The sequence below is a fragment of the Megascapheus bottae genome, chromosome 6, assembly GCF_031878675.1.
Source record: "Megascapheus bottae isolate mThoBot1 chromosome 6, mThoBot2.hap1, whole genome shotgun sequence".
Lineage (NCBI taxonomy): Eukaryota > Metazoa > Chordata > Mammalia > Rodentia > Geomyidae > Megascapheus > Megascapheus bottae.
Genome location: NC_143514.1, coordinates 63,731,355 through 63,751,530, shown reverse-complemented (window position 1 = coordinate 63,751,530; position 20,176 = coordinate 63,731,355). Strand labels below are relative to the sequence as shown.

The window sequence follows — 20,176 nt, the reverse complement described above, 5'->3', positions numbered from 1 at the left end:
AATGTTTGAAGGGCTGTTGATAACACATTGCCAAGTTATTTTCCAGAAAGTTTGTGACAATTTAGACTCCTACAGGCAATGTATGAGAGTGCTCATCTCAGCAGGAGTCCTTTTATTCTAGAACAATTTCTATATGTCTTTCTACATGCACACTCATATATACTCTTATATGAAAGCCTAAGTATGACTTCGTGTAAACAACGACTTTCATGCAAATTTGCCGTTGATTTTTTTCCCCTTTACATTTGGCTTTCTCTCCCTCCCTCCCTCACCCACGCTTCCCACTAACCAATACACACTCCTAGGTGCCCAAATTAAAGTCTATTTTGCAGCTTCCTGTATTTTTATTCTTGCTCATAAAACCATATGCAAACATAAATTTCCATACTCCACATTTACATATCTAGTAGGGGCTTTGTGTTGTTTATCTTTTTAAAATTAGATCATATCATATATACCTCTCAGCATCTTGCTTTTCTCCACTCAATAATAATAACAGTTCAGCTAACTGAAGTCATGTCTATGGAGTACTTAGCATGGTGACTGGAGTTCTGAGTACCTGTTATTTATCACTGCTGTTTCAAAGCAAGAGTGAGCTGGCATCCCTCCCACCACTGGAAGGTTCATAGCCAAGGTGACCCCTTTTGTCCTGTCTGTCTTGTCTGAAAGGGACAGGAAGTGGCAAGGTCACTCAGCCCGGTGGATCGCTTCCATCTTCCCTGACTCATTCTTTGTATTGTCTAAAAGCACATACCATTTGCCAAGGACTGTTGCCTAGAGATAGGATAGTTGAGCAAAGCCAGACATTGTCCCTGTCCTCCTGAAGCTTATTGTCTAGAGATGGACATCTACAATAGCAGACGAAGGACCTTGATCAAAGTGTGACCACCAACTGACATAAACTGTCCTATGGCAAGGGTCCCAAGCCAACAAGGATGATCTAGACCTAGGGTTACGGTGGTTTCCCCTACAGGGCTTGTCTAAGGAGAAGTTGAGCCATTGTTAATGAAGTAAAAGGGACAAGAATCTTCCAGACAGAGGAATCAGCATACGCAAAAGCTCAGAAGCAATCAGGAAGAAGCATGGCTGTCTCTGGGCCTGAAGGAAGGCAGGGGATTGAGTGCATGTCCTTGAGCAATGCCACAGCCCTTCACAGGCCAGGGCGGAGACCACCTGCTGCCGCACCAAGAGCTTAGGAAACAAGTTTCCGCCCAATGTCACTGATCCCACTGAATTCAGCAGGCCCCGTCACCTTGGCAACCATGAGCAAGGACCAGGCCACAGTTAGGTAAGTGCTTTGTGCACATCATCTGGCTGTATTAGTACAAAGACTTTGTGAATTACGGATTACAGTCAAGGAAGGGAGGCCTAAAGAGACATGAAGTCTCTTACACAGGCTAGTCGAGCAGGGCTGGAATGTGGGCCTAGTCTATCACCCATGCTTCTGTGGACACCTCACTTTACTCCCCAGGTCCTCATCAAGGCTGTATCAGCCACCTCCAGTGGTGACTCACAAGGTTTTGTTGTGGCTGGGTCTCAAATATTACTTCCCAATAAGTGCCCACATTCTTCCCTTCTTCTTCCTCCTCCTTTTCCTCTTCCTCCTCCTCTTCCTCCTCCTCCTCCTCCTCCTCATGGCTTCCCCTCACCAGAGTCATCCTGGGCTCTAGCACAACACAAACAGGTACAGTTTGAGCCCATGAGACTCTTCATTTATTCTTGTAAACAGCAGGCACTTGGAAAACCTTCTACTCCTTTCCTCCCTTACATCCTGAACTTCCATTTCTAAAGTCCTTCCTTCAACAATGACTGTCTGTCTGTCTGTCTGTCTGTCTGTCTGTCTGTCTGTCTGTCTGTCTCTCTCTCTCTCTCTCTCTCTCTCTCTCTCTCTCTCTCTCTCTCTCTCTCACACACACACACATACATACACATACACACGCTCACTGTTCTCTCATAGGTCCTTCCAGGAGTCTTGGTTCTCTCCCTTCATACAACATCCCATAAATATTCTACCATAGAGTGAAAGACACTTCAAGAGAAGTTGGACTGACCAGCAAATAAGACAGACAAATTCTTTGATCTTGTAGGGCTGACTTGAAGGAAAAGATAATAAATGAGAAAGAAATGTACATATGATTTGCTAAAAGTTAAAAGGAGAAGCAAACTTGGTAGCTCAGTCCTGCAATCCTGCTACTCAGAAGGTAGAGGCAGGAGAATGGTGAGTTCAAGGCTAACCTGGGCTATATAGCCCAGACCTGACTCCAAACAGAAAAATAGCAGACCAAAGGACTAAGAAAGGAAAGAGGGAGCTACTACAGATTAAGCATCTGGCAGTTCTGCCAGAGGAGGTAAAATCCATGGGAATAAAGTTGAGGAGCCCTGTGGTCATTCAGGGGACAATGAGAGCGTAATGGCAGGAAATCCCTTGGAGAATGCTGAGGAAGCTGGGACAAGTCTTAGGGAGGGAGGTCAGGAAGAAAGCCAGGGTTGAAAACATTGGGAACAACTTTAACTGACTCAAAGGTGACAAAAGCCACTTTGGAGTGAAGGAAGGGTTATCTGGCCTAAAGGTGTTGGAAGTTCTCCAACCCCAAGGACAGGTCAAAAATATCAAGAGGCCGGCCGGGAGTTTGGCCTAGTGGTTAAAGTGCTTGCCTAGCATGCACGAAGACCCAGGTTCGATTCCTTGGTACCACATACATAGAAAAAAAGCTGGAAGTGGTACTGTGGCTCAAGTGATAAAACTCTAGCCTTGAGGAAAATCCAAGAACAGTACTTAGGCCCTGAGTTTAAGCCCCACAACTCACACACACACACACACACACACACACACACACACACACACACACACACACAAAAGGCAAGAGGCAAAAGAGGACCACAGGGGAGGGCTCCTGTGGGGATTTAAGTAAGCGGTAGTGTCTTGAACTCCAGGCATACAACACATGGTACAGGGAGGGTCAGGGTTTGGGAGAGTCTAGATTTATTCTGAAAGTAGCAGAGCTAACAGGATTTGCTCATGTAGGAAGAGAGGAATGAGAGAAAGAAAGAGGTGGGATAGGACAGTGCCTGGGTCCTGGGCCCTGGGCCCTGTACTACACAATGACCATCTCAATGTGCATCTCCACACACCACCACCACCAGCACCACCTGATATGAGCTTCTCTAGGCACAGACCATTCTGTCTACCTCAGCAACTTGCACAGAGCCAGGCCAGTGTTGTTTGCTAAGTGCCTCAGTCATGCAGTGTTTCTGAGCCTTCCCTTGCCACTGTGGCCTTCAGGGAAGAGACAGGGGTGTCATCCTGTCCTTCCAGTCCCTCAGACTTGTCTTTCTCCATCTGGGGACTGTGACCAGTGACATGACACATCTGACAAACCAAGGATTCGCACAAGTGGATTGGTCAGCTTGTCTTTGGGGCTGAGGCCATGGAGTGGGTGATCTTGGGGACTCCCTCAGTCTCTCTTGAGACAACTTCCTACCCCTCAGGACATGGTAGCCTTCAAGTGGAGCCTCCAGCACAAGTACAAGTCCAGTGGAATCTGTCTTTGCAAGGCTCTGATGAACCTGCTACCACCTCTGCTCAAGGCAGCAAGAATGTCTGTTCCCTCCCTAGGATGGGGGGATGAAGGGCTTATTGCCTAGAGCAGTGAATGCCCAGCAGGCACAGGGTCCTTGGCACCAGAATGCGAATGAACCCAGCAATGAGAGATGAGGAATGTCAGGAACATGCACAGGGTGGTATGACGTTATCACTCCATTTGCCTAAGGTAAACCGCCATTAGGATAAAAGTAACACCATCCCATCCAGTGAGACCAGTCCCAGTGCTAGGTGCCCAGACTGTGTGTTGTGGTAGAAACAGCTATACAAATACCATTCAAAGGCTCTTCGTGGGTAGGATCAACAGTCCTAATTTCACCTCTTCCCTACCGCATATCTTCAAACCTTAGTTCCTGGGTCTGCAATGTGGGAGTGACTCCACAGCTGCCCCCAGCAGGGTCTGGAGATCCTTCCCTGGGATCCTGGATATCAGACATTCAGCATGTCAGGAGTTAAAATGGGACAGGTGCCCTACAGATCCCAGCATATGCTCATCCCAAAGCAGCAGCTTTCTGAGTCATTAGCAACAACAGCTGCCAGGGAAAGAAGCCTTGGGTCATGCTTTTCTTGCCCTAACTCCTGGGCTGGAATCTCAGGTCTCAGGCACACAGCAGCTCTCAGGAAGTCATTCCTGATCCTGGGCTGGTTTTCTGCCATTCTCTCTGCTCCTCCTATTCTTGTATTCAGCTCCATTGCAATGCTCATTGCACTGAATTTAATTACCTGTTTTATTGTCTGTCCACCCAGAGGTGATATATTGAAATGAACAAAAACTTAGGGGTGGAGAACAGATAACCATAAACCATCAACTGTCTATAGAGCCCAGGACTCAGCACAGTTCCTGGCACAAAAGTATGAGCTCCATAAAACCTGGTTAAGTGGAGGCATGGATGGCTGAATGCACAGAAAGGAGAAAAGGGGAAAGAAGGGAGGGAGGGAAGCCAAGAAGGAAGGAAAAGCCTTGGCATGGCTCCGTCTTATGCTAGTTAGTCACTTTCTTTGTCCTCCCCCCTGCTGGCTCTTCTTGCATTGGACCTGTGACTCCACTCAATTCCAGCCCTTCATCTGCAAAGCAAATGTATGGTGCCTGGCTCTAATCCTACATCAGTTTCTATCAAGGAGCTAACCAAGGAGAATCAGGTCTGACTCCGGCACTAGCGCCTGTGAAACAGTGGTCCTATTCTCTCACAATTCACCTGGATGAAGCACCCTCTCCAGCTACTCTTCCGGGGACAATGAAGAGAAGAAGAAAAATGATCAATTTATTTTCTTATTTCAACATGTCACAGAGATAAGTGAGATCAACGTCTTAGTCAACATCGCTTTTTAGTCTAGATACGAGCTTTGAGGAACCTCCATACTGAGACGTGGATGGGGGCCCTTCTCTTCCCTCCCAGCAGGCAGGGAGGAGTAGGGGACAAGTCCTGCCTGCCCCAGATACTCTGTGGCTACAGGTGGCCAGTCATGTGCTTGGACTCACTTCCACCCTGTAACATGGGACACTGCATGTCCCAGAGGGCAGGGTCCCAGTCGCACACACATCCTCTATTTTTTCCCCAGTCTGGAGGAGCACCAACTTGTCCAAACAGTGTTTGAGAGCCACAAATATGGGCAAAACTCAAACCCAGTTTGTCTCTTACTTCCCTGCACTGGACCTAGCAACCATTGTCCCAGAAGCAAAGCCTGGGGAAGTCACCTTTCCTGGAAAACAAGTGTAGAAAGCTTTGCCATTTAAGAGGTGCATGCTGGCCTGCCACTTTAACTACACCTCTGCTTCCAGTTCATTTGCTGGTTAAACTGGAGTTAAAAAAAATAATCTCAAGAACTTTTGCTATCCAGGCTGGCTTCAAACTACAACCCTCCCATCTCAGCCTCTTACAAATGTGAGAAACAAGCACCTGGCAAGAATAATGCATTAAGAAGATAATGTGACCACATGCATAAATCAACTTTATCAGTGAGAAAGCTGGTGCTTCAGTCTTTCCATTTGACTCTTGTGTTTTTCACTTACTCGGTTCCCAACTTAAGAGGGGAAGAAAGGCCTGCTTGAGAAGAAGATGAAGAGGAGGAATTAAACAAGATTGGTGTTCCCTGCCAGGGGTTTCCAGACCCCTGTGGGTCTTCAAAGGTAGTAATGAGAGTTCGGGAGCTATTTCCAATGTTTAAGAGAGCCTCACAAAACCTGCATTTAGCCACGATCAAATGCACAGGACAAATAAATGCCAAGAGTCTGCTTTGGGCTGGAACACATCCCAATCAGTGAGGTCACATGGCCCTTTGTCCATTCTGATTGGTGGGACTGAGCCATGGCCCTCTAGGGACCCCAGAAGGAAGACAATTACGGGATGTTGGTTTCCCCCAGCCCCTCTGCTTGACTGCATGAGAAACTTTAGCCCCTTGGCAGGGCTGCTTACTGCTTAAAAGAGGAATTGAAATGAAGTCTATTGGGAGGGATGAATGGGGTAGCCTCATCTTAGAGAAAAGGAATAGCATCCCCCCTACCCCATCACCCCACCCCTGCCTAGAAGGTACCTTTCCCAGGGTTGAAGAACAGAACCAGCCATGGGAGGAAAGGGAGAGATTCACTGCCTCAAATCAGAAGATGTACAGGGGACAGAGGAGGCAGAGACCATGATGGGGAAGCAGAAGGGGCAGGGCTCAGTGTCAGAACAGCAGGAAGGTGGAAAGAATGAAATAATAGCCTTTCAGCTGACTGTTTATGCGGCTCTTGCTCTCATGGACATACCTTAGCCCTCCAGCTGCCTCTAACAAACCTGCTGACCCTCTGGGAGTTCTAATAAACCTCTGCTCACCCTTTGGCAGAGGCTCCCCCTGTAATGTTGCAGGGTAGATGAGATTGGGAAAGAGAGCTACTCTGTGCTCATGTCAACCTCAGTACACAGACAGGGATCTCCTTTCCTTCTGTACATGCTCAGGAGGATAGATGCCCTCTCCCCCAAGACCAGTTTTATCTATACCTTCTAGGGGAGGGAGAGAGGGAGAAGTCTGTCATTCTTATGCTGAGGGCTCCCTGGGAAAGCACACGCTGGGTATATGCTAGAGAGTAATCCTATCCCATGTCTGCAGAAGTTCTAAGTACATAGTTCCTAAGATTTAGGAGATGGAGGTGGGGAGGCATCTGTTCCCCAGGGATCCCTGTTCTCCCAACACAATGCACCAACAGACCTGTTTAAGGAGCTTAGAGCATATGCCCAGCTTTTATTAAATAAATCCATCTGGTTATATCACTCTTCATCCTTACCCCAATCACTCAGAGCCCTCCACTGCAAGGAGTGTTCATAGCCTGTTAGTTGAAACATCTTCCAAGGCTACTCTTAACCTAAGACCTTCCAGTTCTTTGCCATTTCCTCAAGGGGCGCCAGCTTTTCATTGCTCTTGTCTTCCAACCCAAAGTGCCATGCTGCTCCCTCCTCTATATCTTCCTGTCACAGAAAGCAACTAGAAGAAGACAAACGTGGGATCCCATGGTGCTGTGACTTTCTAGGAGAGAGGGCAGAAGAGGAATTCCTGGCTGTACCAGCAAAGCCTGGGGGAATTATTAGGGAGGTAACATCCATAGGTGCAGTGAGTGGAGATAGAGGGGGAGGGGGGAAGTCAAGGATGAGCCTCAATTCCTGTTTAGAAAGTTGAGTGGCATGCTAGGTGTGAACCATCCATGTGGTACCTAAGTCTTGGGGTCCCCAGCCTCCCTGGACACCTAATAAAGAGATTATCAGCACTTGGACAGTGGTATGCAAGCCACAGGAATGAGTGGAGAATAAAAAGAGGGCTAAAATAAAATCAAAATGAGAGAGAGCGAGAACTGCAGCCAACAATGAAGCAGAACTACGAGGACAGGAAAGCTGAAGTGAGAAGGAGCGGTAAGCCACATCAGATGTCTCTCGGGGCACTCAAGAGGAAGGACGGGCAGAAGGTCAAGAGGCAGGCTGTGGCCAGACCTGAGAAGGTCCAGAAGCCAAGAGAGCGGCTGGGAGTTGGTAAATAGGAAGTCATGTGGTACCCTAGGCTGGAGCACTTCCCCTGGGGTGGGGAGGGTGGAAGGCAGATGACAGGCGCTGAGAAATGACTTGGCAGACACTCTCACAGGAAGCAGGGCTGGGATGGGAAGGAGAGAGACAGGGTGAGAGCCAGAACGGGGTGCAGAGTCAGGGAAGGGGTGTTGGTGGTCTATTTTTAAGAGCAAGTATGCTTGTTCATGGGTTAGAAGAAATGGGCTAAAGGACTCCCTGTTCTTGGTGCCAGGAACAGCTCTTAGACAAAAGGGCCACACCACCTCCTTCACTGACGCACAGATGTCTATCTCATAGGGACCAAGAAGAACTAAGACAGCTTTGCAAGTGTGGGACTTCCTCAACATGGCTGCAAGGACAGGGCTTGGCTTCATTTCACTAACATAGCAACTGAGACCCAGAATAAGCTAGAGCCAAGATTTGCCCCCACCTGACCTTTTTTCCACCTTTGTTCTCAAAGAGCATATGGACTCATGCTTGCCTACTCTCTCGGACATCTATATTATCATAGATGTTGTTAAAATACAGATCAGATTCCATAAGTAAGAGCCAAGGCCCTGGAGGCTGCATTTCTAAGAAGCTTCATGGAGACGCCCTGGGACAGACTGAAAAACCAGGGACTAGCCAGTATTTCAAAAACTCATCTGTCCATGAAACCCTTGTTCTGGGTACTATTTAATAATCCATACTTCACCCAATGGATGGGTGGATGGATGTTTGAATGGGTAGATGAATAGATGCCACCCTAGATCTCCTAATGTCTCTGTGCTTCCTGTCCTTGTGTCCTTATTTGCATAACTGGCCATTTGCCTCCATTTCCCCGCTGAGTTCCTGGCTCCTCATTAGGTCTGTAGACTCTAAATGATTCTCACTGGGCCCCTGCTCCTGTAATGACTCCCTTTTTGGGGTCTGGGTCCTGTCCCAGCCAAGAGCAAGAAAAGATCTAGAGCCTGGGTATTTAGTTACAGCCCCCACCCCAGAGCTTCCTCTTGGAGGCTCATGGCCCCAGGCTGGCTGACATACCTCTGCCTCTTTGCCTCTTGCATTCTAAACTACAAGCAGGCTGAAGGGAAATGGCAAAACGGCATGTGGGTGCTTTGTATCTGCTCTTCAGTGAGTATTAAATGTAGAATCATGGAATCAGGACACAAGAGGAAGAGGTGGAAAAGACCCACTCACAGGTGTCCTGAGTTCTCATATAACAATCCAGACTAGAAGAAAGACTTCAGTGATTCAGAAGCTCCAAGCTGTCTCTGTGGACAGACCCTCACCCTCAGGCCTTTTGTGAAGTGTGCTAAGCAGTTTAGGAATACGACTACTTGCCCAGACTTCTCTTGTCACCAACACAAAGTTGTCGCCCTAGTAACCACTTCTGAGGTACAGCCTGGGTGTGTGAGAAGGGGAACAGGACAAGTCCTGAAGGCTGATAATAATGGAAGGGCAGAGGGAAAAGTGAGGAAGAGTACGCCAAATATCACCCAGGTGTGGGCTGGCAGGTAAAGGAACAATCCTGGCTCCACCCAAGACTCATTCCCTTCCTTTGTGCACCCTGGTTAGGGTCATCAGAAACTAAACAGAGAAACCAGGCACGGTGGCTGAGATCTGATGATCAAGGTTCAAAACCAGTCCCGGCACTAAAGTAACCACTAGAAAAACTGGAAGTGGTGCTGTGGCTCAAGGGGTAGGGCAGGAGCCTAGAGCTGAAGAGCGGAGGGACAATGCCCAGGCCCAGGAGTAGGGTGATAGGTATGAGCTGAAGAGCTCAGGAACAGTGCCCAGGCCCAGAGTTCAAGCCCCACAACCGACAAAAAGAAAAAAAAAAGCCCCATAACCCACAAAAAAGAAAGAAAGGAAAAAATTAAACAGAGAACAAGGGATGATTGGAGACGATTTCCAGTGAGCTTCACCTTTGGTGCTGGTAACTGTGTACCTGAGGGGTTCCTACACTGGTGAAAAGTGGATAAGGGCAGGGAGGACTTAGAAGACATAGGTTTCCCCCACCCTGGTCAAAGACATTCCAGTTCAGAAGATCAAGGGAGGGCCCAGGAATGGTTGGTTACCTTAACCAGAGACCTGGATAACTAGTCAGTGAAGGTTTCAGTCCAGACCCTCCCCTCCCAAGCTGTGTGACTTAAGCTGTGGTTTTCATAATGGCAAAATGAGCTACAAATGAAGACTTCGTTGGAGGGCTGTAAGGTGTAGAAAGATGTGAAGCTCTTCACACACATATACAGGAGTGTTCCAGTAAGGGCCTTTTCTGGCTTATCTTTCCCCAGGATGCTCCAAGTTCTCACACCAAATCTCATCTTCCCTCAGTGTTCCTGTTCCTTCTAAGATAGAGCCAGCCTACCACTGTACTGCCCAAATGCTTCCAGATCCCATGTGGCAGTGCTCTGCCATCACTGACCTCCCAGCCCTTGAAACTGGAGCTCCCACTGTGGGGCTAAATCCTGCTGCCTGGCTTCACCTGTTGGGCTTGTGATTAATAATGCAAAGAACATGTGGAGGTTGTCAATCTTCTGTACACTCTTCACTGAAACTCATCTCTGTTCCTCATGCCTCTGAGAGTTCAGATACAACACACGTCTTTAATAAACACCCACTGAAGGCTGAGTGGTCCCTCACATCCTCTAAGAGTAACATCCATTGGTTCATTAATTTATAATTTAACTGGGGCCTTCAGGAAAACTGGAAGCTGAAGAGAGACCTCCTGTAAGAAGTAAGATTTGCCTGGGGGTTGGGCAGGAAGGGAATGGACTCTTCCAAGCCCGACACTGTAATAACCTGTCAAGCCACCAGATTCTGGTTTGTTTTTGTAAAATTGTTTAACCTGCTCGACCACCTGCGTGTGGTTACGACCACCTGCGTGTGGCTTCATCCTGTGGGTATTGACTGTGGGTATCATCATAAGGTGACATCATGTGGTGATGACCACCTGCGTGTAGTTATGATCACCTGCGTGTGGTGTTTTCCTTTAAAAAAGCTCAGCCCCACGGAAGCTCAGGCCTGCTTTCTATCGGCCTGAAGATGGAGAGCAGTCGCTGTGCTGCTATTAAAATGATTCTTCGTTAGGTTCACTGAGTGCTGGTGACTTTATTATGCAAGCCGGAATCCCGTCTGAGTGGCTGGAAAATAACAACACATAGACAGCACCCTGCAACAGAGTGGTCTCAGCTGGACTAAGAAACCTAGCCTGCAACCCACCTTATCAGCATTCTCATAGTTCTCAACTTCTACCTTCTAGAAAAGTACTGATGGTTTCTATCTGCCTGCATCAACACTATCAAAGAAAGATACCATAATCAAGGGACACATGAAAGACTAAGAGATGTTATTTGTATCCTCACAGACAAAGGGCACTATCTGAAAAATAAACTTGTATCAGGCTTAAACTCTGGGACTCTACCACTTGAGCCATGCTTCCAGTTCAATATTTTGCTCTGTAATTGGAGATGTAATCTCATAACTTCTCTACCCACGCTTGCCTTCAACCTCAGTCCTGCGGGTCTCAGCTTCTTGAGTGGCTATGATTATAGGTATGAGTCACTAGTGAGTGGTCAAGCAAAAGATTTTAAAATTAAGAACAAGAATAATGAACAAAGAACTTGGCATAAGCTATTCACATGATGAGAAACACATGAAATAGGTATATAACTTTACAAGTCATCAGAGCAATGTGCATTTAAACAATGAAAAAAATCACTTTAAACTTGTACGAATGGATAAATTAGAAAGACGGGTTATACTAGGTATGAGGCTGTAGAAAGACAAAGTGTAAGTACTCAATAGAACAAAGAACTGATCTAGTGTTCTAGAAAGCTAAATGACAAAATACAGAAAAATAACTCATTAACTCAGAGATCCCAATTCTTCATTTGTATAGGACAGAGTAAGTTATTTACCAGAGGGTCCTTAAAAAAAAGGTACAAGAATATACTTCAGAACTTGTAACAGGACTGGACCAATATGTCAGGAGTCTATTCTTAGGGGAACTTCAATGCATAAAAGGTGACAGGTATCTAACTCTTAACATAGCACAGAAGTGAGAAACCCCAGGCTGGATAAACTCAAGGAACATGACTGAACCTTTAAAATATGAAGATGACTAAATAAAATAGAAAACTAATGACATATACAGCTCAGTGTCATTGACAGCTGTTAAAAAGACATACACATAAAAAAGACCCACCATACTTTATAAGAATCAACAAATATATCAAGACAAAACCAGGTATTGATGGCTCACACATGGAATCATATCTACTCAAAGCTGAAATCTGAGGACTAAGGTTCAAAGCCAGCCCAGGCAGACACAGCTGAGAGACTCTGATCTCCAATTAACCAGCAAAATAAAAAAAAACAACAACAACAAAACTAAGTCAAGTGGGAGTGTGAGGCCTAATGTTCAAGCCCCCCTCCTGGCACAGAAAAAACAACAACAACAACAACAACAAAACTATGAAAACCAGACTGGAAGGGTGACATTGGCTTTGGGACTGGGAATAGGAAAACAGAATGCAGAAAAGTTTAAAGTAAGAGAGGATCCTAGCCAGGTGCCAGTGGTTCATATCTATAATCCTAGCTACTCAAGAGACTGAAATCTGAGGATCACAGTTTGAAGTTAGTCCAGGAAGTGAGAGACACTTATCTCCAATGAACCACCAGAAGACTGGAAATGGAGTGGGCACAAAGTGGTAGAGTGCTAGCCTTGAGCAAAAGAGCTCAAAGACAATACTCAGGCCTTAAGTTCAAGCCCAAGGACAAAAAAAGAAGATCTTGTACATATAGGTAATCATAAAGCATGATGGAATAAAGATAGGAGTCATTTAAAGTTATGCTCCTGAGATGGGGGTATGTTAGGGGAGGGGAAAGGGAGAAGAAAACACAAAGTATCAACTGTACATCCCACATGACTGGAGAAAATGACATATAATGATTTGCTCTGATCATGGAATATTTATCCTGTTAGAGTTAAAACCTCAGTTTAGGTCTTGTCCCCAGGACAGGTGACAGAGAGGGAGGGAGGGAGAGAAGGAGAGAGAAGAAAAGAAAGAAAGAAAAGAAGGGAGAGAGAGAGAGAGAGAGAGAGAGAGAGAGAGAGAGAGAGAGAGAGAGAGAGAGAGAGAGAGAGAGAGAATATGAATATGACTATGAAGCCCAAGGAGTGACCTCTTGCCAACTGAACTTACAATGTTAGGGACACAGCAAGATCTCTGGTAGGCTGTGGATGGAGTGGAGACTGCTTATTCTTCTCTTGCCTTTTATGAGAACCAGTCATAAAGGCCACTAGTGGCTAAGGATGGGTCAGGGCTGGAATGACCACAAGTCTTCCCTCCCTCATCTGCTCCCTTGAGCCCCAAGCTCTAGACAGGCCAGATATGAGCAGAGGTGTGGGCTCCCTGTCCTTTGAAAAGCCATGTCAACCTGGCCACAGGGCAGGATCTCCCACTGGATGGGGCTTATATTAGTAACTTTTGGGGCCCTAGTCTAATAACTCTTAGTTTCTGTTTTATTGACAAAAGGGTTTTCCAAGTCCCTTATGACATGGACAGGAGAGGTAATATTTTCCCCATTTTATATTTGGAACTGGAAAGCCAGAAAGAGAGAAGAGATGACTCACTCAGGGTCACATAGGTTGTTAGAGGCCAGACCAAGGCTGGAAGGCTTGACTTCCTGACTCTTGGGCCAAATGGGAGTTTGCCTTCATCCTGGTCACTCCAGAGGTTACCCTTCTGGTATGACACATAACAAGGACCAAGATGATAGGACAACAAAATCCTTGGGAAGGGAGGGGAGGTGCTATCCATGAAAGAGGTTATTTTCATGCTAGGTAAATGTTAACATGGCTTAAGAAGGAACCATTGAACTCCATTTTTGTCAAGCAGTGTGTCAGACACTACATTGCCACCAACCTGCACCCACTCAGGAAAGAGTGTGGCAGAAAGGAAGCGATGAGTAGGCAGTAAGTGGGTAGGGGAGGGTGGGAGGCAGGCAACAACCCAAGTACAAACCTCCTGAGACCTGAGTCAACTCTACCACACTCGCTTGTCTCAGAAAGGGCCATCAATCAAATGCCTTGGCATTCGCTGATGATACACTTCTATTTCCAATGGCTGAAGTTTCAGAGTCTCTCCTTTTTCCCTGGAAAGTTACAACCGTCACACTTGCTTACTTTCCAATCAATACATAGATGTAGCTACTTAATAAGGGAGCTCATTCTATTTTCTATTTGAAAACCTAGAAGCTGGACACAAATTTCTTTTGGGAAGTTTCTAGATTATAATTGCACTTAATTGAGTATAAATGAGACAGTAGCTGAGGGGGGAAGCTATTTGAGCAGCATTCTGAGCTATTATTTTCTGCTCTAGACCACACAGGAGAGTCTCGGATACATTGCTAAGAGTTATTTGGTATGCTCAGTAATTTAACTACACATACATTATTTTCAGCATCACAAAAGTTTACCGGGATGATATTTTTCAAGGACAGGGCCAACCTTCCCTTAGAGATCAATTTGGTTTGAAATTCTCCAACGATACCAAAGCAAATAGGAAGAGCAGGACAAGGTAGTAATCCAAAGGGGGAGACTCTCCAAAAGCAGGGGAGTCCCTCTTTATTAGGTTCTGGTTGGTACAGCCACCCCACTCGCTCTACAGTAGGACCAGTGCCTTGTGCTAATCTTGGACATGAACTGGAGTCACTGTCAGGATCCTGGCTTGAGCTGGATATGCTTCCTTGACAGTAGCCACACAGGATGCCCAGCCTCTCCCTGAGGAAATGACCCAATACCGATAGACAGGGGAGGCACCAGCATATTAAAGTCCATGACGTGTAGGACATAAGGCTGATGAACGTGGTAGGTGGAGGTGGGAGGCTGTCTGTCTGTCTCTCTCTGTGTACCAGTCCTAGGGCTTGAAGTCAGGACCTAGGCACTATCATGGAGCTTTTTTTTTTTCTGATCAAGGCTAGTGCTCTACCACTTGAGTCACAGCTCTACTTCCAGCTTTTTTCTAACTAATTGTAAGTAAGTCTCAAGGACTTTCCTGTTTGAGCTGGCTTTGAATGGGCATAGGGCTGCCCTACTTTGACTGGCTTCTCAGTCTCCTGAGTAGGTAAGATGACAAGTATGAGTCACAGCACTAGACAGGGACTTTCTATCTGCTAGAGATTTCATAGCTCAGGTGAGGAGGAAACTATCCAACACTTCAGGTGTCCTGGGACGGAAGACAAAGGTGCTACAATAATGTAACATGGGTAGTTAAAAGATTCCCCAGTGAGTTCCCCCTTGATGGATTTGGGGAGCTGGAAACCAAGGGTGTTTTTGAAGTCATTCCAAAGAGCTTGGGATAAAGACAAAAATGGACACTGTTTGAGGATTAGAAGTGTACAGTCCAGGCCTCAAAGAGCAAAGAGGCACAGGGCAGAAGAATTCTAAGGGAGTGACACAGGCTGAGTCCCCTGAGAAGTCTGATAGCAATATGGTCACAGTAAGGGATGTGAAGTTAGGTAGACCTAGATCCAGAGCTAGGTATACCTCCAGGCCTATTTCCTAGTCTATCATGTGGGAACAACACTGCCAGCCACCTGGGTGGCAGCAAGGACCACGGCAATCCATACAAGAGCTGGAGACCTCACCAGTGGCTCTTAGTGAGCCACTGACCTCGGTGCTCAGACAACCTTGTGAGCACAGGTAGATTCCTTTGTCCCCAGGGATGCTGTTCAGCCCCACTCCCTGTTGAATGGACCCATTCTACAAGGCTGGAATGGGCACAGGGCTGCCTTCCTTATGACTTAAGAATCCTTCCCTAGGATAGGAATTACTTTCCCTGTGCTGATGGGGAGCCTGTGACTTACAGAGGTCACTGTGTCAGCCAGGGCTCCAATAAGGAGCCTGGACTCTGCTGAATAGATTGTCTGACCCCTGCAAGTGTTACAGTGAAGATGGAGCCATAGGACAGACACCACCAATCACGATAGTACTGAGGAAGCCATTTGCTGGACTCTTCTGGACAAAGATAAGCTTGGAAGTGAACAAAACCCCATAACTTCATTCTCCAGTTCCACACAGTTAGCAATCTAGAGATGCAGGATCAGTCTGCTGCAATGTAGTCAGCTAAAGAAGAAACAAACAAACAAACCATAAGCCACACACAGCTCGATTGCAAATGGAAATTCACATCCAGAACCACATCGAGCCGTTAAATGCCTTTCCTTGGCATGTTAGTGTTGAGAAGCAAAAGTGCCCAGGACTTGCTGCATTTGGTTCTAGAACCCAGAGAGCTGTCTTACCAATCTGTGCCATTTCATGGTTGGAAAGGAGGTCACAAGGAACAGGTGTCCTTGTTATCATGTCACCCTTGCAAAACCAACTGGCTATCTTTGACCAATAACACTAGCGATTTAGTTTCATCAGTCCCTGGACAAATATCCAAGAACATGTAAAAATCACCTGCTGACTTAACAGCTGTCCATCAAACACCAGCTCTATGTGAGGTCCTGAAGAGGATACTAGGGATATCAGAGAAGTCAAGCACTGACTCTGCCTTCAGGTAGCTAACTGTTGAACAGATGAGGCAAATGAACAAAATACTTTCAATGCCATTCCATTTTGCTATACTGGATCGTGGCACAGTTGATCCTCCATGAGGCAGTCTACAAGCAAGCCCTCAGGTGACAAAGAGACATTTAAGCAAAATGAATGTGATTTTTTTTTTGGTACGGCATGAAGGAAGGTGATTGCATGGGGTGGGAAAGCAGAACTGTGTGGGAATTCTTTCTACTGACAGGTTAATGCTGCTTCTATTTGTAATTACTAATGGGATGTTATTCAATGCTCAGAGCCTCTTGATTCAAACAAAAGTAGCTGCGCTTGAGAATAGTTGAAGGCAGAACACTTCAGACCTTGGTGGCTACCTGATGAGAAAAGAGCTGGGTTTTTTTCCCTCAATGTTCTGGGCTGGAGAACTGGGGAACCTTGATGGGTGGAAGCTAATGTGTTTGCCTTGAGAGGAAGGTGAGATATCCAGAGCCAGCCAGATGTATGTACTGTCTGGATCCAGCATTTCTATGGACTAGAAAGCCAATAGACATTTATTAGGCAACATCTTGGCAGGACAGATCTGTCTGGAAGCTTCAGAGAGAGTAGTAGAAGGATGGACAGGGATGAGCTCACCCAGGGAGTGGAGAGAAGAGCAGGGAACAGAATGCTGAAGACACCCTACTTCAGGGAGGGAGTAAGTGCTGGATTTAGAAGATGAGGAAGATCACTCAAGAGGTGGGGTGAGGGGAACCAGTGAAATACAGTGTCCCCAAAGCCAAGGAAGAGAAGAAATCATAAGTGGAGAAAGGAAGAAGGAAACAGGGAGAGCATGGTGAATTTCATCATGAAGATGGTGGATTTTGTTGTGAAGATGGTTACCTGTAATCTCATCTAGAACATTCCAGCACAGTCCAAGACTGCAGGAGTGACTGGTAATAGAAAGGTGGGAGAAGAGCCCTTTGAGGATAGCTGACACTATCAGGGATGAGCTAATGGCCACAAGAGGTCAGGAAAGCCAAGAAGTCTCTTTGGCTTGTTTCATACTAAGATATTCCTACTTACAGGCCCAGGAAAAACCTCTTACAAGGAAATGTGTGAGGCATGGCAGGAAGGAGTTAAGGGGAGCAGGCAAAGGTATCTGAGGAGCCTCCCCTACCAAATCCTTATATTCACTCTAGCCAGTGGTCACCTAAGCAAGGAAGGGAGATAGCTCATAAAATGAACACAGAATGAATGCGCTCCCTTCCCCATATGTACACACACCCTCAAGTACTGTCCTGAGGCTTTCCTGTCACCAAGTCCCTTTCTATAATCCTGCTGCCTGTAAGGCCAGACAGCAAATCTTAATGTAGGAAAGCTTTTAAAAGAATGAAGGTACTAGAAGCTTGAGCAGGATCTGCCAGGGAGCCGCCACCCCATCTCAGATTCTCTCTGTCTCTCTGTCTCTGTCTGTCTGTCTGCCTGTCTCTCAATCTCTCTCTCTCTCTCTCTCTCTCTCTCTCTCTCTCTCTCTCTCTCTCTCTCTCTCTCTCTCTCTTACACACACACACACACACACACACACACACACACACACACACACACAAACTTCTGTACCCACCAAGGAGCTATTGGCATGTGGATCTCTAGAAGGCAGGATTCAGGCACCACTGAGCAGGTAGGCAGTGAGTTGGTCTTTTCTCTCCCCAGAGACATGCTATATACTTAGGGAGCAGAGACAAATCTTAGCCAGAAAAAATAATAATTTTCAGATCCAGAGCAGTTCTTGAGCTAGCTAAGCCAGGAAAGGAGCCCTTACCCAATTAACCCTCCAAAAGGCCTGGATATAGAGTTAACCATGAGGAGGTGCCGAGCTCCCCACCCACCATGTGGCAAGTCTGGGTTCCCAGCGGCATCCAGCAATGGCTGAGGCAGCCCTGGGTGAGTGTGGGTGTGCGTAAGGCCAGCACGTGCACCACGGGCGCCCCTCTCTGGGTGTCGGTGGCTATGACTCTTAGAACCTGAGAAAGTCCGATCAAGTAAGGGCTGAGAGAGACTGGAGCTGGCGTGGGGTACCCTTTCTGAGCTGCAACCCCCAACATTCCGCGCCTCCCGAGGGAGCTGCACACTCTGGGCTAACCAGCTCACAAGATGTCACAACCCACAGTGGGTCCCGAAAACTCGCCACGCACTGTCTCCCCAGAGAGGAGGTACACGTTCCAAGATGGGCCTCGGAGGCTCTCGGGGTGGCCGAGGCCAAGCCTTCAGAGATTCCATCCGTGGCTTAAATAAAAATAATAGTAACTAACAAAACAGCCAGGGAGCTGTGCAAGGCCGCAGGGTCCAGGCTCCGGCAGCAGGTGTTTGGAATTGTCTTCCCTTGCCAGCTTCTGGCTTAGATGGAAATGCGGCTCTGGGCACAGGTTTGGACCCGTCTCCACCTGGGCACACGGAACTTTCTAGGCTGTGGCTACGGCTAAGCCACGAAGGATGCTGCGAGTCAACTGGTAGGGAACCAGTTAAGGCCAGTAGCCTCCAGTGAGGGCTGAGTAGAGGTTTGCGAGCCTCCCTCGCCAGCCATCCGTACTCCGCGGCCATACATCGGGAAGTTCCGGGACGCTCCGAGCCCGCCAGGTCTGCTCTCCTCCCGGACTCGGTTGCCCGGAGCGGGTCCCGCCGCCCGCGCCACCGCTGCCGCAGCCCCGGGCGCCCGGCTGCAGCAGGGCGCGGGAAAGGGCACTTTGGCGCGGAGTGGGAGCCGAGAGGAAGGTGGCGGCGCGGAGCCTGGCGGCGACACTCCCTCCTCCGCCCCAGGGCATAACCCCCATCCCCAGTCCGCCCACCCTCTCCAGCCCCACCTGTGCCCTCCTGCAAAGACTGCGCGGGACCCCCGACCTGGGCGCGCGCGCCCACCTGCGCCTCCTCTCTCGCCCCCCCTCCCGCCCCCAGTTCGGAGCTCGGAGGGCGGGGGACACTTGGGGAGGAGGGTGACGGCCGCAGTCTCCCGGCGGCTGCGGAGGGGGGCAAGGGCTTCCGACAGAGAAGATGGGCGGGGGCTTAGGACGACAGACCCCCGCAGACGCGGGTACGCCGGAGGGGCGCGCCGCTCCGCGCCAGCCCCCAGGGCGGGCGTGCCAAGCAGAATGGGGAGCTGGGGGGGGAGGGCTCCCGGAAAGTTTATCGGGGAAAAGCCGGGCACCTTGGTGGCCTGGGAGGCTGGAGGAACTGAAGCCCAGATCCAGGCGCCCCGCAACCCCGGCTGAGGATGTCAGTCTCCCAGGCCCCTCACACCGGCCAGATCCGGCCAAGTTGCGGCCGGGGTTGGGGAGAGCCGAGGGGTGGGGGGCGAGGACCCGGTGGAGGCGGGGAGGGACGGTGGATCCGGGCAGACGTGAGCGAGGATGAGGAGGCTTGGCAACTGGGGGGGGGGGGGTGAAGGCGGGGGAAGGGACTGGGACCGCGTCGGAACTGGGTGGGCTCGGGGCTCGGGTGGGGCGCGCGGCGGCTGCGGGCTCCCCGGCTCCTCAGCTCCCCGGCACGGTCGGACTTACCCGCGGCGGCCGAGGCGCTCAGGAGCCCCCAGCCCAGTAGCAGCAGCAGCGGCGGCGGTGACGGTGTTGGGCGGCCCCAGCGGCTCCCCGCGCCCGGCACAAGTGCCGAAATCCCGGCTTCGCCGAGAGCCCTCCCCGCGGGGCAGCCGCAGCGCCCCAGCTCCCGTCCCCGCGAGCGCGGCATGGCGCGGCCGGCAGCCCGAGGGAGAGGCTCCGCTCACCGCCGAGGAGAAAGGAGGTCAGGAGAGCTCTGGTGCTTTTTTTTTTTTTTTTTTTTTTTTTTTCCCTTGCTCAGAAAAAAAAAAAAAAAAAAAATCCCGGTACGCGGGAGCCCTGAGCTTCTGCGGCTGGAATGAACCAAGTGTCCGCCCGGCCGGGGAGAGGCGCGCTGCGCTCTCGGAAATGACTCGCTCCAATCCCGCTTCGCGGGGTTCGCGCCGGGGGGCGGGGGGGGGGGTGAATTATCCCCGGATTA

At 48.7% G+C, this 20,176-nt stretch overlaps 1 protein-coding gene across 1 annotated transcript in view; it reads right to left on the bottom strand.

Annotated features, from left to right (window-relative positions):
* The window catches only part of Csmd2 (CUB and Sushi multiple domains 2), a 501,465-nt gene extending 481,506 nt beyond the window's left edge, over positions 1-19,959 (bottom strand). The window contains exon 1 of the mRNA XM_090335284.1: positions 19,702-19,959. Coding sequence (XP_090191410.1) covers positions 19,702-19,885 — 184 coding nt within the window. The 5' untranslated portion in view covers positions 19,886-19,959. The remainder of the gene's footprint in view (positions 1-19,701) is intronic.
* Positions 19,960-20,176: the final 217 nt, after the last annotated feature.